Below are 27,444 nucleotides of genomic sequence, written 5' to 3'. Positions count from 1 at the left end.
GCTTCCCCATGCCCCCTACTCCCGTGGCCCTCTCACCCCTCCCATCTGGTGGTCAAACTTGGCACCTCTCTCCACCCTCAGGGGCTGGGGCAGTTTCGGGAAGGGTGGGAAAACCTGCTACACAGGGTGGCCAAAGCCTGAACCGGTTGGACTGGGCGGTCACATCTCCCCCCCCCCCCCCAGAAGCTGGGTCTCTCTCCTGGCCCACAGAGCAGAGGCGGAAGCCTCACAGGACAAACCATTTTATTACACTGTGGGTGGAATGGGGCCTATGGGAAGTGGGGAGCTGGTGGGGGGGGCGGTGCCAGAGCCCTGGGAGTGCAGGGAGGACGCAGGAGCTCTGGCTCTGTGAGCCAGGCCAGGCCAAGTTGGGGCTCATTCTTGGGGGAAGGGGAAGAAGCAGCAGGGGCCAGAGATTCACTTTCCGTAGCTCGCTCATCCACCCCCACGGCATTAAATAAACAATAAGAACTCTGTACAGCACAAAATATATAGGGAGATCCTTACCCCAGCTCTGGACTGTGCAGAGCAGGAGGGGTGGCTCTGGAGGTCAGGGGTGGGGCCTCGAGCTTCTGTCACTGCCCAGGCCCCTTCCCAAAACCACACCTTGGTGTGGGGCAGACAACTTTGAACAGGAAACAAACCTCCAACTTCATCTTAAATTCTAGGCAAGGCAGGTCCATCTACATGTGGAACTCCTGGCTCAAAGTTTCTCTGCTTCTCTCCGACACTGGAGTTTTCTCAGGAACAAGTGGCCTGAGCTTAGCTGAGACATCTCTGAGAAGGACTAGAGCCCTGGTCTCTGAGGCAGAGAGGCCTGGGAAATAGGCAGGAGGGGTCTTGTCCCAAAGTCTTTCCCAGTGTAGGCCTCCTTGGTAAGGAGGAAGCAGAGCCAGACTGCTGAGAGCCAGTGAGAGCCCTAGGGCAAAGGGCTGAGACAGCCCCAGGCTCAGAGGGGTCGGGTGGTGTGGTTATAGACCAGGTGTTCTGTGTCCTCGGTGGTGGAGACCGTGGAGCTGGCAGGGGTAGGGGGTGGGGGGGTGGCGGTGGGCATGGTGGTATCTGTGGATTCTCTTTCTCTGGTCCTTAAAGAAGCAGTACGCCAGGACAGCTACCACCACCACAATGCAGGCGACCAGGATCACTGCAATGGTCATCTCCACGGAGCCTGGGGGAAGAAAGGGGAGAATGAAGACCTCCTGGGACGTGCTCAGTTCTGATACCCACCCCCAACTCTGTAGCAAGAAGATCAAGTCAAATGGATGCCCACTGTGGAAGGACCACCAGCACATGAGCAGCTGAACCGCTCGATCTATCGGGAGCTCAGTGAGACAGATTCTGCTGGGCCTCAGGTCTCAGCTCCAGGTGGCTGCACGTGCGGTTAGCTTGGAGAAAGGCCTGGGACTGACGACAAATGTTTAGCACGCACTCTGCTGGGCTTCCCTCCCCTGCCATGGTAGGTATCCCTACTGCTTGTGACTCTGCCCTCTAGCCAGCCCCCCAATCCTTCTCAACACAGAGGTAGGCAGTCACAACCAATTGCATGGTGTCGATCCTTAAGTTGATACCGCCGGTCGGTAACAGGGCTTACCTGCGTTGGGATTGGGGCTTTCCCGGCGCAGACCAAACACATCCTTCTCTACAAAACGATGGGGGAAGACAAGTCAGTATTAAGCACTGACACTCAGCTCCTTCCCAGTGCCCCAGGCACTCCACTGCCATCCTTTCCCACCCCCATTTCAGGCACTCTGAGGACTCAGTGTGACCAGCCCAGGCTTTGGGACAGAACAGAATGCTCTAGCTAAGCCTTTCCCCTTCCCATCTTTCACCCCCTCCAACACCCTGCTCACTGGAGATGCCACGACAGGCCTCAAGACACTGCTGCTCCTCTTCAAAGTTATTCTTGTTGCCATAACAACCGCCATAGGTAAAGCGGGCGCAGTGTTCAGTGAAGGGGTTGTAGTACCAGCGAGGGATGCTCTCCTTGCAGATGCCCGTGTCTGGCAGGTCCACGCAGTGCCCTGGAGGGTGAGGTACAGGCAAAGGGGTGAGAAAGTCCATGGGGCCTTCCTGCTACCATCTACCAGGCTCCCCGTGGTTGCCGTCCGCCACCTCCCGACCAGCATTGTACTGAGGAAGGCTGTGGTTCAGTGAGGGCCCCAGGGCCTCAGGAACACCTGGCCCATGTGCAGTGTTGCCGGAAGCAATAAGGACAAATTGTGAACAATGTTCTTAGGCACCCTGGCTCATATAACTATTTCTTTTCCAAACTTCTCTCAGCTTTTCCAACTGTGTCAAAGTCTCGGTTTTCTCTCTTGCACTAGATGATCTATATTTTAACAAGAGAATGCCCTGGCTAGTATGGCTCAGTGGATTTGGGTGCTGGCCTGCAAACTGAAAGGTCACTGGTTCGATTCCCGGTCAGGGTACATGCCTGGGTTGCAGGCCAGGTCCCCAGTTGGGGGTGTGCGAGAGGCAACTAATGATCGATGTATCCCTCGCACATTGATGTTTCTTTCCCTCTCTTTCTCCCTCCATTCCCCTCTAAAAGTAAATAAATAAAATCTTAAAAACAACAACAGCAACAAGAGCAGCTCAGGGTTTAAGCCTTGGCAGGCACCTATGTCCAGCTAAAATTTATTAACATTGTTTTATTATATTTGTTTTAATAGTCAATCTCAAGTTGTGGCATGTAATAGTGAATTTCCATTTATAGTAGTGATGTGAAATTTCCTTTTTGATACATTAAATTAAAAGAGTAATCGATTAATAAAACAATATTCAGTAAATCCCATCTCAGTGATACATGGACATGGGCTACATGTCTGAAGGTGTTAAGAGGCTGACTATGCTTGGGAAGCAGAGCCCAAGAAGAGAGCCGGGCGCCCACTGGCGCTTTCTGCCCACAGCCTGGCACACACGGCAGGCCCACCGGCACGCTGAGAGCACGAGTGAGGGTGGCAGTGCCAGCATTCGCCCTCGCCCAGAGGGACTGGGGGGAATCTCACCTTTGTCACTGGGGAAATGGAAGTTCTGGAGCTCCTCGAAGCCTCTGGTGTCTGCAAAAATGACAGATCAGAGGCACAGACCCGACAACGGTCTCCTAGGGGTGCAGGGCAGATGGTCAGGACCTCCCCCTCTGCTGCCCACTACCCCTCGGTCCCCCCGGGCCTCACATTTTTCACAGGTGGCCTCATCGGAGGCGTCAGGGCAGTCGGGAGTGCCGTCACACTCCAAAAAGCTGTCGATGCAGCAGCCATCGCTGCAGTGGAACTCAGTGGAGTGACAGGCACCAGAGCACACTGGATGGGCGGGAAATGGGCGGGGGGTAGGTCACGCTCCAGAAGAGGCCAGCAAGTACCAAGGGTCTGTCATCTACCTGGCCCTCTCTACCCCAGCACAGTATCATGAGGCGTCCCTTCTTTCCTCACCTGTCCCGCATGAACCCTTCTACACACAGACCGGGCAGGTCCTGATAGGAGGATGCTAGGCTGCAAGGGGTGGGGTGCTTATGGTCCTTCTGTTTACTATGAGGGCAGGAATGGGTTGGGCAAAAGCAGCTTGGTCAAGGGCACGGACATGATATGGGCTGGAGATGTGGTAGGGGTGAGGGGAACAGGAAAAGGAGCAACGCCCACCTGTATGATGCCTTTCCTTGGAGGGGCCTAGGAAAGAGAAAACAGAAGTGAGAGGAGACGGAGCCAGGCCCCAGCAGGGATGAGCTGATGGTGGGGCAGGGGGGTGCCTGGGAGTTTGGGGCTCTCATGTCCACCTCCCTGATGGGTGGAGGGAAACCACCCACCCCGGGGGAAAGTTCACTGAGCCCCAAAGCTGCCGTGCAAAGGCCCACCTTGCACATCGAAGCAAGCTAGCTTGCACTCTTCCTCCCGAAGGTAATTGTTCTTGTTGCCTGAGCAACCTCCATAAACAAAACTCTTGCAGATCTGTTCTTTGGGGTCGTAGTACCAGCGAGGAAAGGAGCCCCGGCAGCGGCCCACCTTTTTGGTTACGAGGCAATAATCTGTGGGGAGGGAAGCTTGTGAGGCAGGCCTACAGGGCTAACAATAGAGGGGTGTGGCTCTAGATGCTGCCTCCCCACCGCCCCTCACCTTCTGTCTGCTTGGCGGAGAGAACGGTGACTGTGATGTTGGCCATGTTCTCTGGCTGGTTTGAGTTGGCCAGTGTCAGCTGGAACAGGTAGGTGCCTTCCTTGAGTCCCCATAGCTCCACCTGGTCCGAATCATTCCTCTGTACAAAGGAGAGGCTATTAGGCTGGGATTCCCTGATGCCTGTTGAGCTAGCTACCCCAGGCCCTCCCAGCCACACAACCCCCCAGGGAGAACAGAGCTGCGCTGGGTTCAGGGAGCCAGACCGGTGTCTCACCTCTACCCTGACGTCCGGGTCACCCTGCAGTAGGTGCCAATCTGTGTTCTCCACACCTTTCAGCACCAGGGGTTCCTGGAGCTGTACCTTCAAGTCTATGCCTGCCCAGAGCATGGGGGTCCGGGACCCTGGGGGGAAGGTGAGGCAAGGTCAACTGTCACTGAATGGACCAGATCTCTCCAGGGGGCAGGGAGCTAACATGGGCCACACCTAGACCAACCTAGAACTTGGCAGCCAGCATGCGGCATAGGTGGGAACCCACAACTAAATCTTCTTCTTGCTCTCTGTTTATATATATTATGTCTTTGGTATATTAAAGACCTTTTTATGTTGTAAGACTCACTTCCTGAAACAAATTACTGTACAGCATGTGCCACCTGATCCGATTTAGGCAAAAAGACTATCTATTTCAGGGGAAGGTTATTCCTATCTTCTACGATAAGGTAGGTCTTGTGCTGATTGCTTAAAAAAATTAAAGTAAAAAAATATATTTTTAAGTTTTTGTTTATTTATTTTTAGAGAGAGAGGAAGGGAGGGAGAGAAACATCAGTGTGTGGTTGCCTCTTGTGTGCCCCCACTGGGCACCTAGCCTGCAACCCAGGCATGTGCCCTGACTGGGAATTGAACCAGCGACCCTTTGGTTCCAGGCCAACACTCAATCCACTGAGCCATACCAGCCAGGGCTAAAGTAATAATGTGTTTGAAAAGCCAAATACGTAAATATGGAATTAACACCCATCACCCCTCTGTCTGCCGCCCAACTGCTGCTGACAGAGACCTAAGCACAGAGTCCCCAGGCAGCAACATGGCAAGTCCTGGTGTCCCTGGGGGAATGGCCACAGGAAGAGGGTGCCTCTGCCACCTCAGACAGACTTTGCCCACAGTTATGAGAGGGCCTGAGGGAACCATGCCCTCCCTCAACCTGATAGTGCCTGTGTCCGAGGCTCCCCCACGTCTCTGGTTAGGGGCTGGAGAGAGAGGCAAGCAACAGCAGGATTCCTGCCTATAGTGGGTTGAATGGTGGTCCCCCCAAATACAAGTCCATGTCTGACCTCCAGACCTCACGCATGTGAACTTATTTGGAAAAAGGGTCTTTGTGGAAGTCATCAAGTTAAGCATTCCCACACGAGATCATCCTGGATTAGCTATATGCAATGACAAGTGTCTTTATAAATAAAGACAGAAGAGAAGAACAGAGTAAAGGAAAAAAGGCTGTGTGAAGACAGAGGCAGAGACTGGAGTTAGGCAGCCACAAGCAAGAAGCCCCAGTGCCGCCAGAAACTGGAAGGCGCAAAGACTGATCTCCTCTAGGCCGTCAGAGGGAGCACAGCCTTGCTGACGCCTTGATTTCGGACTTCTGGCCTCCACAACTGTGAGACAATAAATTTCTGTTGTTTCACTCACTCGGTTTATAGTAATTTGTTGCAGTGGCCATAGGAAACTAGTACTGCCCGTGAGGGGATTACAGTCCAGTTACACAGATAAGACCCAACAATGGGAAGCAACACAGGAGCAACGCCCCAACCAGGTGAAGTGACATGTGGCATTGTGCAGCACAAGGAAGCAGACGGGCATTCAGAGACGGGAGAACCTCTGAAAGACTAGAAGAGTAAGGGAAGACTCTTCTGGAGAAGGGGGAAATGATTTCTTTATTCTTTTCTTTTTGTTTTTATTTGTTTGGTCGTGGGAAAGAATGTGCCGTGCTGTTGATGACAACAGAAAAATGTGAGGAGCCAAAGCGAGGCGTCAGGGGTTTCAAGGCTGGTTTGGTGAGATTAAGGAGAGCAGCTGGCCTGGACAGACCTCAAAGAGCCCCGAATGCTGGGCCAGGGCATGTGGACGCAGCAGGAGTGACACCCAAATGTTTAACAACTGGTGGTACAGGAAGGGCACAGACTGGCCATGAGAAGTGGTGCAGAGTCCTAGAAGCCCTGGCTGCAGCGGACACTGACCTTCTGGATGCAGGATCGGAGTCCAGGAGTGCTAGGGCAGGGGCCAAGGGGCTGGGTGGCAGGGCCACTCCTGAGCTCCAGGCAATAGCTGTTTACCGCCTGTTTGGAATGATTTCTACGGAACAAGGAGCATGGAGAGTGGACCGGTGCAGTGGGTCAGGGCACATGCGATGGAAGTGCTCTGAACTAAGGGACGGCCAAGGGGATGGAGAGGAGGACGTTAGCAACAACGCTGGGCAGACGCGGCAGGCCTGACAGGTGCTGGGAACTGGGGAGGAAGAGGCAGGGAACAGGCAGAAGGGAAACCACATCTAGAGGGAATGTGTGGGTTCAGTCACAGAGAAGTTAAATTTGAGGGAGGTAACACCATCCAGAGGGGAGGGATACAGTGGGAGCTCCAGAGAGGCCAGGGCTAGAAACACATCTGGAGTCCTCATTTTTTTTTTTCTTTAGATTTTATTTCCTTACTTTTAGAGAGGGGAGAAGGGAGAGAGAAAGAGAGGGAGAGAAACATCTGGGCCTAGCCCAGAGATGTGTGAGAGAGACATTGACCAACCGGTTCAGTTACCTCTCATAGGCCCCCCAACTGGGGACCTGACTCACAACCACGCATGTGCCTTGACCAGGAATAGAACTGGCGACCTTTCAGTTCGCAGGCGGGTGGCTCAATCCACTGAGCCACAGCGGCCAGGGCTAGAGTCATCATCATTAACAAAGCTGCCACTTGTTGGATGTACACTCAGCATCACGCTGTGTATTCACTCTCATCATCTGCACCATGGGTAGGCAAACGAGGTCCGCAGACCAAATCTAGCCCACCATGTAGTGTATTTTCAAATGGTTGAAAAAAATCAAAAGAATACTATTTTGTGACAAGTGAAAAGTACATAGAATTCGGAGAACCAAGATGGCAGCGTAGGTAGACACACTGCGCCTCCTCGCACAACCAGAACTGACAGAAAATCCAACGGCAAGGAAGTCAGACACCAAGGAGATAAAAAAGAAACATACATCCAGACCGGTAGGAGGAGCGGAGACAGGCAGCGGGGTGGAGAGGACTCGCGTGGCCGTGGCGGGACCGAGACTGGCAGAGTGTGGGACGAATGGGGTAGGCAGTCTGACCACTGGCAGACCCTGCGGCCCCACATTTGTGCAGATAAACCGAGAGGGCCGGACTCAGAGTGGCGGAGAAGAACGGGGCAGGCAGAGCGGCCCCACACTCGCACATAGATAAACCGGGACAAATGGCGGGGAGCGAAGCAGACTGCACAACCCAGGGCTCCAGTGCGGGGAAATAAAGCCTCAGACCTCTGATTGAAAATGCCCGTAAGGGTTGGGGCAGCAGCAGGAGAGACTCCCAGCCTCACGGGAGAGGTCGTTGGAGAGACCCACAGGGGCCTAGAGCGTGCACAAGCCCACCCACTCGGGAACCAGCACCAGAGGGCCCCAATTTGATTGTGGGTAGGGGAAGGAGTGACTAAAATCCTGTGGAGAGTGGAGTGGGCACCATTGCTCCCTCTCAGCCCCTCCCCCATGTACAGCCTCACAGGCAGACCAGCCTTACCCCGCCCCGGGATCACCTAAGGCTCCGCCCCTTTAAGTAACAGAAGCACCAAGACAAAAAAAAAAAAAAAAAAAAAAAAGGCCCAAATGACAGAACACTTCAAAGCTCCAGAAAAAATACAACTAAGCGAGGAAGAGATAGCCAACCTATCAGATGCACAGTTCAAAACACTGGTTATCACGACGCTCACAGAACTGGTTGAATTTGGTCAAAAACTAGATGAAAAAATGAAGGCTATGCTAAGAGAAACAAAGGAAAATGTACAGGGAACCAATAGTGATGGGAAGGAAACTGGGACTCAAATCAATGGTGTGGACCAGAAGGAAGAAAGAAACATCCAACCAGAAAAGAATGAAAAAACAAGAATTTGGAAAAATGAGGAGAGGCTTAGGAACCTTCAGGACATCTTGAAACGTTCCAACATCCGAATTATAGGGGTGCCAGAAGGAGAAGAGGAAGAACAAAAAATTGAGAACTTATTTGAACAAATAATGAAGGAGAACTTCCCCAATCTGGCAAAGGAAATAGACTTCCAGGAAGTCCAGGAAGCTCAGAGAGTCCCAAAGAAGCTGGACCCAAGGAGGAACACACCAAGGCACATCATCATTACATTAGCCAAGATTAAAGAGGAGAGAATCTTAGAAGCAGTATGAGAAAAGGACACAGTTACCTACAAAGGGGTTCCCATAAGACTGTCAGCTGATTTCTCAAAAGAGACCTTACAGGCAAGAAGGGGCTGGAAAGAATTATTCACAGTCATGAAAGGCAAGGACCTACATCCAAGATTACTGTGTCCAGCAAAGCTATCATTTAGAATGGAAGGGCAGATAAAGTGCTTCTCAGATAAGGTCAAGTTAAAGGAGTTCATCATCACCAAGCCCTTATTATAGGAAATGTTAAAGGGACTTATCTAAGAAAAAGAAGATAAAAAATAGGAACAGTAAAAATGACAGCATACTCACAGTTATTAACAACCACACCTAAAACCAAAACAAAAGAAAACTAAGCAAACAACTAGAACAGAAACAGAACCACAGAAATGGAGATCACATGGAGGGTTATCAATAGGAGAGTGGGAAGGGGAGAGGGGGGGAAAGGTACAGAGAATAAATAGCATAAATGATAGGTGGAAAATAGACAGGGGGAGGGTAAGAATAGTGTAGGAAATGTAGAAGTCAAAGAACTTGTAAGTTCTTTGTAAGTTCTTTGTAAGAACTTGTAAGTATGACCCATGGACATGAACTATAGGGGGGGAATGTGGGAGGGAGGGGGTGGGCAGGATGGAGTTGAGTGAAGGGGCGGAAATGGGACAACTGTAATAGCATAATCAATAAATATATCAAAAAAACCCCCCTCAAAACCATAAAAAAAAAAGTACATAGAATTCAAGTTAGTGTCCAAACCAGCCTCTCCTATTCAGCTACGTGTTATGGATGGCTGCGTTCACCTCACAACAGCAGAACGGAATAGTTGCGACAGGCTGTATGGTCCACAGAGCCTAAACTATTTACTGTTCCAAACTTTACAGAAAGTTTGCTCAGCCCTGATCTACATTACCTATCTTCCTAAACACCCCGCCACAACTGCGTTCTCATGCCTCCTTCCAGAGGAGGAAATTGGCACCAGAGAGGTTCAATGACTTGCCCAGAGTCCCTGAGTTTCTATATAACAGAGCTGGGATTTGAGCCCAACTCTGACTCCATAGCTCATTTGCTCTCCAAAATACCATGCTGCAGGCCATCCTTCTACTTAGAGTTGTAATTTTGACTGCTTTTACAATCTTGGGGTATTTTGTATTTTTTTAAAGATTTATTTATTTTTACAGAGAGGGGAAGGGAGGGAGAGAAGCGTCAATGTGTGGTTGCCTCTCGCGTGCTCCCAACTGGGGACCTAGCCCACAACCCAGGCATGTGCCCTGACTAGGAATCGAACCGGCAACCCTTTGGTTTGCAGGCCAGCACTCAATCCACTCAGCCACACCAGCCAGGGCTTGGGGTTTTTGTTTTTAATTTAGGTAATATATGTACATGATGTAAAATTCAAAAAGTACAAAAGGGTAGTGAGAATTAAGTTCCTTCTTCTCCTTAACCCCCAGCTTCCTCTTTCCAGAGGCATCTACTCTCAGTTGTGTGTGTGCGTGTGTGTGTTGTGTGTGAGACTAACAACAGAGATAGTCAGAGATTGAACCCACAAGTATACAAGTTCTTCTTGTTTTTCTCTTAATATATCTTGAGAATAATTCCATAGCAACAAAAAGTTTTTTTTCTTTTTCTTTTTCCTATTACTCACTGTGTAAATACATGATAATTTGCAACTTATTTAACCAGTCCATTAGTCTCCTCTTGATTTAGTTTTCCTTCCCTTCCTCCCTCCTCTTCCTTCCTTCTTTTCTAACAACTAAACCGTGCTGCCTCGGGGTTTATTATTACTGTTAAAATATAAGCACGGTATCCAGTTATAGGATGTGCAGGCAGACACCGTGATCTTTCCCAATCTTTGCTATTACAAACAATGCTACAGTGAACAATTGGCTGGTACGCTGTTCTACACACAGGTGAGTATAGCCACCTAGCGAATTCCTGCAAGTGGAATTGTGTTGCGGTAACACGCATTTACAGTTTTGATGGGTACTACCAAACTGCCCTCCACAGAGGCTCTACAGAGCATGTGTCCAATGCAAGAGGGAGTTCGAAGGAAGAAGAGAAGGCAAAGAAACCAGAACTGCTGGCCGGCAGCTGAGTCACAGGGATTCCTCCTTGATAAGGCAGAGAAAGCAGATACAACTGGGACTCACAGAGGGTGGTCACAGACGGGTGAGCAGACCGGGACACACAGTGACAGCAAAGCGAAGGGAGGGGAGCGCTTACACAGAGAAACATGTCAGACTGGGCAGAAGTCTACCGCAATGGGAAAAGGGACTCTGGTTTCCACCTGCCAGGGGAAATAAAACCGGGAGAGCAGGAAAGAAAAGTGTTTGTCTGGAGCCACCCCCCAGGCCAGTAGCTTGGCTGGAGATCAGGAGAGCCCAAGAGGGGCCAGCCCTGAGGTGACCGCTGCTACTCAAAGCAAAAGAGACAGTGAGCTGCAAGGAGCCCATTCTGCCCTCCTTGCATTTCACAGAATGTGATCAGCTATGTGAAAGGGGAAAGAAGACAGACTACTCGGGAGTCCACCGAACAGGCAGGCAGGCTAGCCTGACGGGCACCCAAGGTGGAAGTGGCTGGTAGATTGATGTGTCAGACTTTGGACCAAATCAGCAATGTCCACCCCCACACAACTGGTGGACCCTGGTCATCTCCAAGCCCCAGTGCTCAGGAGCAAGAGGCAGATGACCTGTCCTACCACTCCCTTCTTCCCACCCCAAGAGAGCAAAGGGCCAGAGTGGTAATAAAGCCCGCCCCACCCCCAGCTGCCAGGCCCCAGGACATCTCCAGGCAAACACAGACTCCACCTCCCCGAGCCACTCCTCCAACGGAAAGGGGGAGAGGGTAGGAAAAGAGGAAGGCGCAAGGTGCTCAGGAAGCCACAGGAATCTGGACTGAACTGGCCTGGCTACAGGCAGGGAAAGGAGAACAAACAAACCCACCCTGAAAAAGATTTCTCTACCTAATACAACAATCAAAAGTTTAGAAGCCCTAAGCACCTGCCCACCTGCCCACGTTGCCTGACATAATGGCTTTATCCTGCTCTCACCCACCTCCAACCTCTCTAGCGGTCTCAACTGAGAATGGATTCCTTCACACCACACAGCTTCTCCCACTCCCCAAAGCACTGCAGCACCCTGAAAATGGTCCGGAGCTCACGCTCAGTCCACGCCCTCCCCAGCTTCCTAAGTGCCCAGGAAATCCCCACTCCATCCTGTCTTGTGCTCACAGGCCAGTCTGGGGGTGGGAAGGTTTGCAGTGAGGAAGGCTGGTTCTAAGACCATGTGGCCCATCCAGCTCAGCTCCCTGACCAGACCCCAGAGTTTCAGGCACTGGCCAGGAGTGGGACTCAAGTCAATTAGAGTCATCACCACCTACACTGTCTGCTACTTCCTGTGGAACAGGCTCAGGCCCTGGCCCAGTGGGATTAGGTGGCCCAGCCTGGCCCAGAGATGGTACCCCCTCCTGGAATCCCCATCCCAGTCCACCAGGAGAGCTCTTCAAAGGAATAGGGAGAAGTGTGGGTCCTTAACCCAGGAGAGAGCCTAGTCCAGAAAAGGGGTGGGGAGGACAGTCCCTTCTCCACTCTCCAGAAATGAGACCGTCCCCGGATTCAGCCCCAGCCCAGTCCTGGCCCTTGGACTCCCCAGTCTCTGACTCAGAAACAGGTTTCTTCCAGAGAGGTGGTCTTGTGTGAAAAACAGCACAGGATTTTTGGAGGTCCTGTCTAGGGTTGAGTACCAGCTCTAGCATTTATGCAACGTGAGAGTCAGTTTCCTAATGTGAAAAGTGGGGTGACTACTAATAGCACCCTTTTCAGAGCTCGTTATCATGAGGCCTCTGTGAGAGGTGGAATGGCACAGCAATCAGAACTGTGAAGTGAAGTGCTAAGCGAGGTTATCAGTTGCGACCCATCCCTGCCTGGGAGCCCCACCTGGCCAGAACAGCAGGTGGAGGGAATGCGGAATGCAGGCTTCTGAAGGAGCCCTGATCCCAGCTAATTGCTCAGTCCCAGGAGGGAAGAGGAGGAGCCCTGACCCCCACTTTGCCCTTATCCACGGAAGTAAACAAGGTGAGCAGACAGCTTGGTTACCAGATCCTAAACAGGGAGAAAGCTCTGCCTGGCTCATTCGCACACACCTGCCTGGACACACCTGCCATCCCTCCCCTAGCAGGTATACATACTGGTGAACTGACTCACCCAGCAGTCCTTTGCACCCCCACCCCAGAGCCTCTGGCTACTGTGCCCACAACATCACCCCCTCCCCTTTTGGGCCAACCCCAGACTGGACTTGGTCTTTTGTCTCTGAGGTCTGGCACCTTTCCCTGACCACAGGCCAGGAGGTGGGGGGAGGGGTGCAGAGACTCTAACCAGCCCCAAGTCCATCAGTGGAGAAGGAGACATTCCACCAGGCTCACTGGACAGGGCCTCCAGGTGCCTCAAACCATACTTAGCTAGGGCGGGTGGCTGGCCCAGGGGGTACCTGCTATGCACCAGGCAGCCTCCAGACAGCTCACTCCCTGACTCAGCAAATCAGGGCCAGAAGTCCAGGGAATGTGCCTCCTCCACCCCATACACAGACCCCAGGGCACCAACCCACTCAACACCACCCTTAATTCAGGGGCAAGTCTGGGCTTTAGGTTGTCACCCCGCCTCACTCCCCTAGCGTCATTTGTTCACGGTTTATACTGCCTACTTCTAAGGAGGAGTTGGGGTAGAGTGGGACTCTTAAACCCCTTCTGAAGCTCGACTCTTCCAGGACTCCATAACCCGCCCTTTTCTGAGTCTCCCCAAACCCATCCATCCCCGCACCACCGTCTTACCTCCAAAGCCCTGGGACCGCAGCTGGCGGTAGGAGCGGTAAACCTCCTTGGTGAGGTAGTTGACAAAGCCCTCCCTGGGCGCAAACTTGCACACGAAATTCTGCCCGTACAGGCAGTTGATGAGGAAGCAGGCGGCTACGGCGTCCTCCCCGCCGGCGGGCTGTCGCTCCACAAGCGCCAAGTTGCAGTTCTGGGTGGTGCAGCAGGCGCGCACGCAGTCCCGGCCGCGGCGCACGGTGGGGGAGCCCAAGAAGGTGGCCCCGTTGCTGACGGAGGCTTCGGTGTCAAGCACAAAAGCGGGCACCCCGGGGGTAAAGCGGTCCAAGCAGGCGGCTCCATCGGGCTGCGAGGGGGGCGTGGGCGGCGGCCCGGCGGCGGTGCCGGGGAGGCCGAGAGCACACAGGAGCCACAAGGCGACAGCTGGGATGCGAGCCTGGGAGAGGGGGGCGCCAGCCATCGTCCACCCAGGGGCCGTCGCCCTCCTGCCCACGGGGGTCACCTTCACACTGCTGGACTCTGGGCTCCGAGGGTGCTTGCGACCTGAGAGAGGGGAGGAGACAGCGCAGGACGCACACTGGATCAGTGGGGGAACCGGATCGGCCGGGGAGACTTCAAGGGGGGCGGGCCAGCGCAGAGGAAGCGAAGGGGAGGGCTGGGGAGCACGGAGCACCCGGGAGACCAGGCCGCCAGACCCACGGCCCGAGGGACTGCGAAGGAGGTCACGTACCCGGACGCACGGACGAGCGCGGAACAAAGGGCCAAACATAGTCCGAGTCCGCTCCGCCTCCGGGGCCCCGGTTACCTGCGCAGGTGAGCGGGGTGGGGCCCGGGCTGTTGAGGTTCCGGTCCCGGCTTCCCGCGCGGCCCCGGCCGCCGTTTCCGCTCAGGTGCGGGGTGTGCTGCCGGTCGGCCATCTCCACCCCCCAGTTTCTGGCGAAACTGAGTCAGCGCGGCCGGGGCGGGGCGGACGTTAACCCCAGCGCGCCCGCCCGGCCCACGCCCCTGGCGCCTTGGTCGGCGCTTCCCAGCCCAGGAGCAGCTGCCCCGCGGCCCCGGGGTCCCCGCCTCCTCCACCGCGGCCCGGGACGCCCTGCCCCCGGCCGCGCCCCTGGAGGCCGCTGCTCTGCGCCGACTCCACCGAGTCCAGCTCCCGGGGAGCCCGCGCCCAGCACAGCACCAGGGTCCCTGAAGGTCCAGACGCGCCGGGACGCTCCAGGGAGGAAGACCGGCGCTTCGGGATGGGGCGCCCGGGGGAGGCTGCTCCCTTTCGGGTGCGGGCCAGCGCGCCTAGTCTCAGGCTAGTGGTGGAGAGACGGGGAAAGCCCGACGTCGTCGTCGGCCCCCGAGACTGGTGGCGTACGAGGTCCCAGAAGCTGTGCGGCTGCCCCTGTGATAACGGGAATCCGGTGCCTGCACCTGTGTCGCCGCCCGGGAAGCCCTCCTTTCTGCCGCCGTGAGACACCGGCGACTTCCCTCCCGCTGCCGGGCCTCTCTCTCTGCTTGGCCAAAGGGGTACCCTTTGTTCGCCGCCCTTTCTCGGCGTGTACTAACGTTTACTCGTTTGTGTCCTTTGTACTCTGTCGGAGCCGAGTCCCTGGCAGCGCTCGAGGGTCTGCGGCTCCCTCCCCGGGCCACAGGTTCCTTCTCTTGTACCACTAAGGGGTGACCTGGTCTGGAGTTGGCCACTCCCTTCCAGTGAAATGCCGACCTTGGAAGCTGGGTTCCAGCTCACCAAAGCAGCTGAGTACCTCTACAGAACCGTGGGTTCCTTGAAACCATACTCACTACTTTCTCTGAATGAAGAATCCTTCTTAAAAACCATTCCTTACAGAGCAAGACTGATCCTATTAATGATCTCCCCAAAAAGAATCCACACATTTTCATGCTGACTTAGCACTAACCCCCCACCCCCACCCCACCCCGGAACATCCTTCCTGATTTCTCTGGGACAGATTTACCTGCTAGGTCTTGTAGTCAAACATTTGGTCATTTTTCTGGCTGAACTGCGACATCTCCCAGCTGCCCACATAAGGGTGAGAATCTGGGGTCTGTGTCCCTGTCTCTGGAGTTTCTGAGTTTTTTCTGCAGCCCCTGGCACAGGGGTGGACGTGGGGCAATCAGCGACGACATGCTGGCAATGAAGTAAATGATTGTACAGTTACTGGGAGGAAAGGGTTTTGTGATTTGATCCCTGCCTTCCCCCATACATTATACATGAGAGTCCAAACACAGGGGACTATTCCTTATGGTAATGTTACATCACTGCAATGTATGTTACATCCATTATACACACCATTACCAAAAAACCTACTTTTATCAGGCCCCACTGACAGTGCCCAAATCCTATTTCTCAGTACTTCCCACATATTGCTCCATATACTCAAACAAACCAAGAAAGTAGGTGCTATTATTATCCCCGTTTTACAGACGAGCAGACAGGTCAGACAGATGAACTAACGTGTCCAGTCATGTGGCAGTCAGGTGGCAGAGCGGGGACTGGTAACCTGGGAGGCCAATTCCATTGCTTCAGTGGGCTTTTCGGCACTTGGAATTCTGAGTTCAGGTGAAAGTTCCACCTCAGATTCAACCTGACTGAAACAAAATGTATTTTCCAGTGGTGAGCAGCTGCCACTTGTTGAGAGACTTGACATACATAATTGCTAATGCTCCGGCAACTCAGAGCACAGTTTGCACTTGCAGAGAAGTTTACTAGCGCTTTCAAGTTCACATATGAAGAGTGGGAGGCAAGCCTGCGTAGGGTTTGAGCTTGTGGGCTTCACACTGGAGTTGGCCACTCTCTGATATTACCATAAGGCAATGGTCTCCTGTGTTCGGACTCTCATGTATAATGTATGGGGGAAGGCAGGAATCAAATCACAAAACCCTTTCCTCCCAGTAACTGTACAATCATTTATTTCATTGCCAGCATGTTGTCGCTGATTGCCCCACGTCCACCCCTGTGCCAGGGGCTGCAGAAAAACTCAAACTCCAGAGACAGGGACACAGACCCCAGATTCTCACCCTTATGTGGGCAGCTGGGAGATGTCGCAGTTCAGCCAGACTATTGGGTTTAATTCTTTTTTCTGCCACTGACTATTGGTATGCCTTAGTCTCCTTGTTTACAAAATAGGACTTCATGAGGATTAAATGAGTTAATACAGAGGAAACATGTGACACCATGAGTGCTCAATAAGTTTACCTGAAAAAGTGACAAGGCCATAATTTTATCCCATCTGACATCAAAAACTGCACTTCCAGCCCGGGCCGGCTAGCTCAGTTCACTGGAGCACGTCCCAATATGCCGAGGTTGTGGGTTCCATCCCCAGTTAGGCACATGCAGGAAATAATCAGTGAATGTGTAAATGAGCGGAACAAGAAAGCGATGTTTCTCTCTCTCCCTTCTTCTCAAATGAATGAATAAAAAACAAAGGAAAAAACTACCTTTCCCCCACTCCCTTAAGCTGCTTCTGACACGGAAAAGAAAAACTACACGTGAAGGGGAAAAAGATAGTCCAACAAAGAGGTGAAAGTGATGGTATTTGAGTGGTGGAAATATGGGGTAAGATTTTCTTCTTTTTAGATTCTAAATTATTTTCCAAGTGCCCTGTAGCGAACATGGACTGCTTCCACGATGAAGAGGGAAATGCATCACAACAACATCCACATTCCTCATATTTAACCCTAAGTTGCTCTTCTCTCCACATTTTCTCCTGGCCTCATTGCCCCAGTGACGTTAGAGCTATCTGTGCCCCTTGCTTTTCCTTGGGCTTCCCCTGCAAATACCCAGCCAGGGCCTGGGTCCTGGCAGTCTTCCCTGATTATCACTCACATCTCTCCCTTCTTGTCTACTGTCATTGCTGCCCTCGCTCTGGACTCTGCGCCGGCCTCCAGGACCCCCAGCCACCCGCGCACTGTGTCAGACTCCCTCCTCCAGCCCTGCCTCCATCGGCCCTTCACCTGTTCAGACCCTCGGTGGCCCCCAAGAGCCTCCTTGGCAGTGTGTACAGGGCCAGCTGTTACCTGGATGGATTCATGAAGCTCTGTTTGTGGAGCAACAGAGAGTGATTGAGCTCTGGGGGGCCTTTGTTAAAGGCCTCCCCCCCTCATACAGGAAACAGAAGCCCCAGATTTGCCCTCTGTATGTTCAGAGACATACAGCTAATATGTGACAGAGGGCAGCCCAGATTTAAGATCTCATAACTGCCAATCTGGGGCCCTGTTATGATTCTGACCTTTCTACAAAGAATTCCAAATGATACTGTTTTCTAGTTCTATATTGCAGGCCCAGGGGCAGGTGTCTGGATGAGTTACCTCTTTTGTTAGACCATGTGGCTCACTGTCCCTCTGTGAACTTGGAGAAGAGAAGGCCTGGGTTTATGCTATAGCCATTTTCATTCCCATTTGCCATATTGAGGCAGGAGACAGTATAGGAAGAACTCTGAGACTGCACTGCTGTTACTGGCCAGCGTCTAGCATCCTGGTTGCCAGGAAACACCCTTTAGCACTTAGGTAGGATGGATAGTAAGTCAAGGCAGGGAGGAGGGAGACATGTCTCACCCGCTAACTCAGCAGTCCTGAGCTCCGATAACATTGCCAGATGTGCCAACATCACAAGAAACTCTATGTTAGTGAGGGAGGAAGGAACTCCTTGAAATTCTGGGCGTCATTTCCACTACCTGGGAAAGAAAGCCTTGAAACTGTGCCTTCATCCCAAGGCCTGGAATATGGGAGTGTCCACAGTGCCCAAAGAAGAAGCCCGAAACTTTGGGTAAGTGTCCCAACTTTAATTAACTGCCCCCTGTCATGTGTGTGTTTTACAACAAGATGAACAAGTGGAGTCTGGAGCACGGTAAGGATTCAGGCTAATAGACCCCCACACATACCTCAGCTTGGGTAGTCACGTCCCCCTGAGAAGGCTGGTACCACATTTACCCATCAATCAACATGTAACTTTTTTACTCCCATCCTGACAACTGTATAAGTCCTCAGAACAAAGGATTTGCTCTCTTGGCTCTCTGGCCACCAGCCCTCAGGCCACCCCAGCCTCCAGCTGCCCTTACTTTCACCACCCTGCTTTGCCCTGAACCTATGCCTTTCACTCTCCGCCCCCCCCCCCCCCCTTAGCTAGGCCTGTTCTCTTCCATGGGAACGGATCACCGGTAAACCCAGATTGTGTGCTAATACATTGGCTGATTTGTAATTCTTTACGTGCGTCGGCAAGAAGAACCAGGTCTCTCCCATCAACAATATCCCTGGTACCAACCATTACTCTTAGGAGTGGGTGGTTTGGTGAGAATATTCGGGCCTTAACACCAAGCCTAGGAGAGGACCGCTGAGTGCGTTGTCTCAGATGGTCGTGCAGCAGATGGTCTACAAATACAGCCCGCGGAGATGGTAGACCAGACCTCGCCTTCCTTGTGTGCCAGTTGCTCCTCCCACCAAGAGGGAGTGTCTACGTCTTCCTTCCCTGTGACTCTGTAACTTGCTTTGACCAATAGGACATAGCAGAGGTGGCACCACCTGACTTTCAGGTCCCAGGCTTGTGGCTTCCATTTTTCCTCTTAGAACCAATTGTGATGGTTAGAAGTTTGACCCTGTAGGAGAGAGGCCACCCAAAGAGGGCAAGAGACATTGTCCGGGTCCAGCTACCTCACAGCCAACCCCAGCTGAGGAGCGGCGTTAAGCATTCTCAGCCCCAATCCAGCCGCCCGGCAGAGATCAGCTGCATCTGCCGAGCCCTGACCGAGCTGCAGGTTCCTGAACAAATAATGGCCACACGTGTCTTAGCCTTCAAATGTGGGTGGGTTGTTATGTGGCAATAATAACTGAAAGAGAATGATAATGTATTTATAGGATAAAGTTTAATTTTAATAGTCATAGTAAAAGTCCACTAATTGCCCTGATAAGGCAGGACAAAGGATTTTTTATGAGGAATTTTGGGGAAATTATGCAATATTTTTCAAGGGAAGGCTGTTGTCACTGGCTTAATCTTTATTTAAAGGAGACACTTCCTCTCAGACACTGCTGCAGCCCTAAAAGGGGCATTTTTGAAGAATTCTTTCTTTTAATCATAGAAGGTGATGAATTAAGTAGAACATTTTTTTAGAGAGAGGGGAAGGGAGGAAGAAAGAGAGGGAGAGAAACATCAGTCAGTTGCCACCCCCAACCAGGGACCCAGCCTGCAACCCAGGCACGTGCCCTGACAGGGAATCATACCAGCGACCTTTCGGTTCGCAGGCCAGCGCTCCATCCCCTGAGCCACACCAGCCAGGGCAGAAGAGAAACTTTCATTTTCATTTGTTTGTCCTTCTGAGCTGTTCATTAAAAAAAAAAAAAATAGTGTTCCATAACTTTTCTAAACATGTTTAGAAATTTTTGCTACAAAGGACTAAACAAATAAAAATACCCTTCCTTTGGAATGCAAGGATATCTAGAAGTAGTCATCCCTGACACCTGGGTAAAAGGTTGCAGGTTTCCTCTGTGTCGGGAAGGACGTGATTCAGGGGAGGGTCACTGACCACAGAGGCCAGGCTAACACAGGAGTGCCCCTTAACTCACATATCCCTAAAGGCAGCTCACACTCAGGCACACGCAGACACAAGAGACACAGACTCCATGAGGACCACGGGTCATCACCCCCAACTAGCCAGGCGAAACTGCTTCCCGCAGAGCCACACTCTGAGCAGGAGCCCCTGCCGGCCGGGGACATCGCGGCAGGGTCTTTCTGACTGCCGCCTCGCAGGTAGGCCTCGTCCCAGGGAGGGGGAATGCTGAAGACTCTCAGGTGACTGTGACTCGGGTCCTGTCCCACAGCTGGTCAGAGAGCAGAGATCACAGACCTGCACCCCTCAGGACCCAAGGTCCTCTTTCTCCTCCCAAGGCATGGCACCCTCTTGACCTTTGCTTATCTGCAGTTGATGTCCCTCGGGGCCTCAGAAAGGGAGGCTGGGGCACAGCTCAGCTCAGGAGTGCCACTCACCGGCCGCCGGGAGCCAGGAGTCTGGCATTCCCAGCCCTAGACAAAAAGCCCTGCTGATCTTTGACCCCTGCCCCTCCCAGAGCCTTGGCCCTCCCGCCCTCCCGCCCTCTCTCCCGCCTTTCTCCCCTGCTGGCCTCTTCTGTTTTCTGTCTCCTCACTTCCCCGGCACCCTTACTCTGACTGGTGGTTTTATGCCAGCTGCTTGCCCAGGCCGATCCCTCCATGCTGTCTTCAAGCCCTGCTTCCTGCACTTCTCCCAACCCTGACAGAGAGGGCCCAAGTAAGAAGGTCCAGTGGGCTTCTGGGAGGAGGAGGACATCATCCACAGACTCCAAGCCCCACCCTGACCCCTCCAAAGTGTCCAGGTCCCGGAGATCAAGCCGGCTGACCGTGAAGTACGACCGGGGGCAGCTCCAGAGCTGGCTGGAGACGGAGCAGTGGGTGGATGCCAAGGTTCAGGAGCTCTTCCAGGTAGCATGGGGGAGGGTGGGAGACATGGGGGCCTGGGGCTCGGCAGGGGGAGAGGGGAGCGGGGACTGAGAAAGCCTGCTCTGAGGCCTCGGGAGGAGCTCCCACAGAGAGAAAGCTTTCCCCGACCGGCCAAGCATGGGTCTGCAGCCCAGAAGTCCAGCCCCGCTGGTCTGGGCTCTGCCTGTAACTCTCTTTCTAATCTGGGGCAGGTCTTCTACCATTTCTGAGACTTGGGGTCCTAATCAGTGAAGCAGGGTCTACACATCCCTGACAATATCTCCTTTTAGGGTTTTTTTATGCTCAAATGAAATAATAGAAGGGCTATTTTTCTTTATTTTAAGTCTTTATTTACTCTTTATCCTCAACACACACGTGCAGAGCTACATTGTCCAATGCCGTAGATATCAGCTATATATAGCTATTTAACTTTAAATTAATGAAAATTAAATATCACACTAGCCACATTTCAACGGCTCAAGAGCCCTATGTGGCCAGTGGCTACCATATTGTCGGCACGCATATAGAATATTTTCATCAGTGCAGAATGGACAGGGCTGGACTAGAACATCAGCGTGTCCAGCACTGACACCAGTAGCTGACTGGCCTCGGCCCTGGCTCTGACTGACTACCCTCTACTCCACCCTGGGAAGAGGACGGGTCTCGGTCCCTTGTCACGGGAAGCACTCAGATATCTCCAAATTGGGGTCCGAGAGTAGTAGAGCAACCACTGCTTCAACAAGAGTAACATTTTGAGCACTAAGCATGTGCTAGGCACAGTGCCAACATTGGACATGCGTTATTTCATGCAGCCTCCCCGTGACTCCCGTAGGTAGGCCCTGTTTTACCCTGGTGGAGGAAATGGAGGCTTAGCGATGTTGAGTAACTCGCCCAAGGTCACACAGCTAGGAAGCCGTGAGGCTCAGAGCTGCAGCGGGAGCTCTGCCTGCAGAGCCTGAGCACCTACCTGAGCATTTAGCAATTCTCCACACCTGAAGTACTTCAGAAACGAGCCAATGCTTTGGCTGCTCTTCAACTGAATTTAATTTAAATCTACTAGGGAGGGGCCCAGGCGCTGGCCTTTTTAAAAATAAACTCCACAGTTGATTCCAGCGTGTGGCTGGCAGGGAGCCGCTGCCCCAAGCCAGAAAGCAGCAGTCCTTATCCACATACTACGGTCTTTGCTCCTCCCCTTTCCTTTTTTTTTAAGATTTCTAAATTTATTTTTAGAAAGAGAGGGAGAGAAACATCAATGTGCGGCTGCCTCCACGTGGCCCCCACTAGGGACCTGGCCCGCAGCCCAGGCGTGTGCCCTGACTGGCAATGGAACTGGCTGTGACCCTTTGGTTCGTACCGCACTCGATCCACTGAGCTACACCAGCCAGGGCTTTCCTCTTTCTTGACTCAGTTCCTTTTTCCTTTTTTCCATATAATGATGATCATGTAATAATCAGAAATAATGATTTTCTTGATTTGATTCTTCCCCCTCTGCCCCCCCCCACCACTCCCACCCTTTCGTGTTTCTTCTGGGGGCAGCAAGGACCTGTGATTCTTCCAGGGGAGGGCTGTGTCAGCAGCCCTGTGGCTGGGATTGGGAAGTCATCCGTGTGGCCCAGGCTGTCCTGGGAGGCTCCCTGGGCCAAGCATCTGTTTGGTCCCGGCATTGGCCATGACCCCTGCTGCATCCCGGGGTAGGTGGGACACGTCCCGAGGCTGAGAGGAGAAGCGGCAGACTTTCTTGGCCTGTGCCTGCTCTGACCTTGCAGGACACCTCCACTGCCCTTCACTGCTGCCCGCACCCTCCCTCTCTGGATCAGTTTCGATTTCAGATTGTTGTCACTTGTGTGAAAGTCTCATATTTGAGCACCTCAGGACAAATCCTTCCAGTCATCAAAGAAAGACACTACAGCCAAATCTCGTTTTGCAAGATTAAGGGAAGGGGGAAAGCGGTGCAATAATGAGCTCGTAACAGCGGAAAACAGGACACGCGGGAGGACTGCTTCCAGGCAGTGCGGGACATAAAATACCTGGCCTGCAGTTGCCATGGCAATCGTCCAAAGGTGCCAGGTAGCAGTTCCTCTCCCAATCCCCGCTCTTTTCACCAGGAAGCAGCCAAATGATGGGGGAAGCCTGGGGTGGCTGATCACCTTGGGTGGAAATGGAGGAGCGGAGCCTCCAGGCTGACCCGCCCCAGTTCTAATTTCAGGGAGCCCCTCACCAGCCCCCAGGGGTCCCCCCTAGTCTACCTCAGATGAGCCACTGGAAATGGTTTCAGGGATGCAACACTGCTTGTTTAGTTTTTTTTTTTTTTTTAAGGAGGCTCAACCTTCCTTTGTTGGAGGGCCCCACCTCCTCACTGGGTGCAAGCCTGTTTTGCAGTTCTCAGGGGAAACAAGTCCCATGAAAACGAACAGATTCGGGGCCTATAGCTCCCGTGGGTCAGAGGGGGAGCTGGATTTGGCTACTAAGCAAGCACTTAAACACTCGTAAGTTTATCCTATTTTAAAAAGACTCTTGCTCAACAACCTGCCCCCTTCTAATTACCAGCCCATATTTCATGTCTCCTTTATGAAAAGAGTACTTAAAGGATTTGTCCACTCTCACACCCTTTATGTACCTTTCCCCTTCCTATCCCCATACCAACCACCAAAGTCTCTGGCTTCTGGTCCCACTGCTCTATTGAGAGCTTTGCCAAGGTCACCAATGGCTTCCTTGGGGCTAAATGTAATGTACGCATCAGTGGGGGACACTGGTGACCACCCCAGATTTTTGAAACATTCCTTTCCCATGGCTTCCTTGACACCGTCTTTCCCTGCTGGCAGCTAGCATTTTGATGCAGCCCTTTTAATGTGGTGAGATTGTAACAAACAATCTATTAACCTTCCAACTTTAAGAAACGGTTGTCAGCGAATACGTGAAACAAACACGCTTGGCTCATCCCTGAGCCTTACAACGTTGCTGGCCCCATGGTGGAGAAGCGGGTCAGGAGTAAGGACTGAGGAGGGAGTTGAGGTGAGAGAGGGGTCACATCTGGCGGCGTCTGGCAGGGTACCACCGCATGTTGTAGAGAGTCACAGTGCACCGCGTTTGTTCATCTCAGCATTTCATTTTTCAGAAAATGCTCATCTCTCTGCGCATTTTCTGAAAATTAAAAAAAAAAACAACTTGAGGGAAAGAATATTTGGATTATAATGTGAGCCCATTTCTCAACTCCAGACCACAGTGGGAATCCGACTCTAAGTAGTACACACGCCTTATATTCCGTATACATTGAGCTAACATCCTAAGTGATATAAAATGTTGTGGGGACCCCAGCTGGTGTGGCTTAGTTGGTTGGAGCATCATCCCATAAACTGAGGGGTCATGGGCTCAATCTCTGGTCGGCGCACTTGCCTGGGTTGTGGATTCAGTCCCAGGTTGGGGTGTGTACGAGAGGCAACTCATCAGTATTTCTCTCTCACATCGATGTTTCCCTCCCTTCCCATCTCTCTAAAATCAATGAGCAGGTCCTCGAGTAGGGATTAAAAAGAAGGGTGTAAAAAAAATTGGGGCTGCACTAATAACTTTTTAGAGGTAGAATTCTAACCATTAGAATATATATTATATTCTATATAATAATTCCATCCTCCAGTTTCTGAGATTCCAATTACCGTACATAGTTTTCATTTCTCTTGCAAACAGACCTAGGAGCAGAATTGCTGGGTCAGATAGCTGTATATTTAACATTTTAAGGGACTACCAAAGTGTTTTCCAAAGCAGCTGCATCATTTTACATCCTTACCAACAATGTATACAACTTTTGAAATTAAATGGACTCTTTAAGTGGATCTGTTTCCTTCCCCCACCCCCACCCCTACCCCTAAGAATCTGTGCTTCATTTTGACTATTTTCTTTTTGAAAAGGGTGCATTTAAAGATTTTTATTTATTTATTTATTTATTTAGAGAGAAGGGAAGAGAGGGAGAGAAATACTGATATGTGAGAGATACATCAATTGGTTGCTTCTTGCACACCCCCCACTGGAGACCTGGCCTGCAACCCAGGCATGTGCCCTGACTGGGAATCGAACAGATGACCTTTCAGTTTGGAGGCAGGCACTCAGTCCACTGAGCCACACCAGCCAGGGCTGTTTCCTTTTGCTATGTCTTCCAGTTCAACTGATCCTCTTTTCTGCAAGTATACTATTAATTCCATCCAGTAAATTTTTCATTTAAAATATTGTATTTTTCATCCTGGCTGGGTAGTTCAGTTGGGTCGAGTATCCCAATACGCCAAGGTTGCGGGTTTGGGCAATTATAGAGTTACCTCTTTAGTTTCACCGGTGCTTGGTATTGTCTGTGTTTTAGATTTCTTGCCATTTTAATAGGTGCGTATCGGTATCTAAATGTTTTCATTTGCAATTCCCTAGTGACGTATGCTATTGAGCATCTTCTCAGATACTATTTGACATCTGCGTATCTTCTTTGGTGAGCTATCTGTTTAGATCTTTTCCCCATTTTTTAATTGTTTGTTTCTTATTGTTGAGAGAGACACATTGATTGGTTGCCTTCTCTTATGCACCCTGACTGGGGATTGAACTCGCAGCCTGGGTATGTGCTCTAACCAGGAATCGAACCCATGACTTTTTGGTCCACAGGATGATGCTCCAACCAACTGAGCCACACTGGCCAGGGCTGTATATTTTGGATAACAGTCCTTTGTCAGATGTATCTCTTGACAATATTTTCTCCCGGTCTGTGGTTTATCTTATTTTCTTGAGCTTCTTTCATCTTTAATTTTATAACATCTACAGTTTAAATTTTTTCAATGACCATAATAACTTTTAAAGATGGCTTTATTCCACATACCATACAATTCACCCACTTAAAGTAGAAAATTATGTAGTTTTAAGTATCTTCACATGGTTGTACAACCATAACATTTTAATTTTGGGGGTTTTTATCACCCCTAAAAGAAATCCTGTACCATTAGCAGGCATCCCTCAGTCTCTCCCGCCACCTCTCCTGCCACCACATCCACCACCACTGCCACCACCTCTTCCGCCACCACTGCCGCCCTGAGAAACCACTGATCTACTCTGTGTCCCCGCAGACTTACCTCTTCTAGACGCTTCATACAAACTGAATCACATAATAGGTAGCCTTTTATAACTGATTTCTTTGACTAACAATGTTTTCAAGGTTCATCCACATTGTAGCATGAATCAGTCCTTTGCTCCTTTTATTGATGAATAATATTGTATGGCTACATTATATTTTATTTGTCTAGTCATCAGTTGATGGGCATTTGCCTTGTTTTCAACTTTTCAGCTAGTATGAATGATGCTGTTATCAACATGCACGAGCAGATTTTTGTGTGGACGTATGTTTTCATTGCTCTTGCAAACAGACCCAGGAGCAGAATTGCTGGGTCAGATAGCTGTATATTTAACATTTTAAGGGACTACCAAAGTGTTTTCCAAAGCAGCTGCATCATTTTACATCCTTACCAACAATGTATACAACTTTTGAAATTAAATGGACTCTTTTTAAAGAACTCTGGTGGTGCTGTTTCTGGTGGAACACAGTAGGTGTTGAGTCGCTGTTGTGGAAGAATGTGTGGTTTGAGTGAGGAGAGGGGCTGAAGATGGGGAACAGTGGGCGATGGGTTCGCCCCTGACAGTGACCCCCACTCCAGCACCAGCCGGCCAGGCCTCTCTGAGCCCCGTGTGATTCCCAAACAGGACCAACCCCCAGCTTCTGAGCCTGAGATTGACCTGGAGATGCTCATGGAACTCCCCGCAGAGGAGCAGAAAGCTCAGTTGGAGGTAGATGGGGAGGCTGGGCCCCCGGGGTTGAGGTTGGAAGCGGGGGCTTGGAGGAGGGGAACCCGGGAACCCAGGAACCCAGGCTCCGCCTCCCTGGGCAAAGTGGGGAGAACCAAATCAGAGGGAAGAATTCCTTGTGGGAAAATGCTGTGGCTCTGGGACCCACTGTCTGTTTTCTACCCAGGCTCTTCTCCGAGACTGTCCCCGCCCCACAGAGGTAAGGGTGCTTTGCTGTTCTGGGGTAAGAGGATACCTGGTGGGGAGGCAGCTAATGAAAGGGAACTTTGGCCTTGCATCTATTCCCCTTCCCTGGCTCTAGGGAGATAATGGGGCAGGGAGAATTAAGCGAGGAAGGTGTGGTGGGTGGGTGTGATTCCAAGCCTTAATCTTACCTGTTTCTCCCTCAGCCTTTTATCTCTGAGCTGCTCAGTCAACTCAAGAAGCTCCGGAGGCTCAGCCGGCCTCAGAAATAGGACATGGGAGACTACATTCAGCAGCCTCGGCGCTGTCAGGCCTGCTCTGAGTCTCTGGATCCTGGGCTGAGAGGGAAGTGGCTCCCTGGGACACGGACAAGGAACACTGGAAGATGAGGAAGGGCATTTGGACACCCTATTGTATATACAGTTACAGCTAGTTCTTGTCATCTGGGCTTTCTGTGAGCCAGCCACACTGTTGCCCAGTGCTTCCCTTGACAGCCAAATGGATAAAAGCTCTAGGAGCCCCAGCTGCATGGAGTGTGGAGCATATCTGGGCTGGGGGAGGGGGAGGGGAGAGGGGCAAGTGATACACCAGAATCCTGAGTCATTACACTCTATCCACACGTCC

At 51.6% G+C, this 27,444-nt stretch overlaps 2 protein-coding genes across 2 annotated transcripts; one reads left to right on the top strand and one right to left on the bottom strand.

Moving 5' to 3' along the window:
• Positions 1-226: 226 nt before the first annotated feature.
• Positions 227-14,395, bottom strand: SPINT1 (serine peptidase inhibitor, Kunitz type 1). The gene is given in 12 exon segments (XM_045201862.3): positions 227-1,051; positions 1,053-1,168; positions 1,592-1,639; positions 1,851-2,021; positions 3,009-3,059; positions 3,177-3,302; positions 3,639-3,665; positions 3,851-4,021; positions 4,110-4,248; positions 4,384-4,511; positions 13,368-13,907; positions 14,095-14,395. Coding segments are annotated over 12 exon segments (1,806 nt in total). The 5' UTR covers positions 14,282-14,395; the 3' UTR covers positions 227-949.
• A 6,066-nt stretch (positions 14,396-20,461) lies between these two features.
• PPP1R14D (protein phosphatase 1 regulatory inhibitor subunit 14D) lies at positions 20,462-27,343 on the top strand. Its single transcript, XM_024568152.4, has 4 exons — positions 20,462-20,817; positions 26,536-26,619; positions 26,804-26,836; positions 27,027-27,343. The coding sequence occupies exons 1-4, from the start codon at positions 20,569-20,571 to the stop codon at positions 27,090-27,092; spliced, it is 432 nt and encodes a 143-aa protein (XP_024423920.1). The 5' UTR covers positions 20,462-20,568; the 3' UTR covers positions 27,093-27,343.
• The last annotated feature ends 101 nt before the right edge of the window (positions 27,344-27,444 follow it).

The sequence above is a fragment of the Desmodus rotundus genome, chromosome 7 (genome assembly GCF_022682495.2).
Source record: "Desmodus rotundus isolate HL8 chromosome 7, HLdesRot8A.1, whole genome shotgun sequence".
In the NCBI taxonomy this organism is placed as follows: Eukaryota; Metazoa; Chordata; class Mammalia; order Chiroptera; family Phyllostomidae; genus Desmodus; species Desmodus rotundus.
The sequence above is the reverse complement of the archived record's forward strand: the minus strand, read 5'-3'. Positions and strand labels throughout refer to the sequence as shown.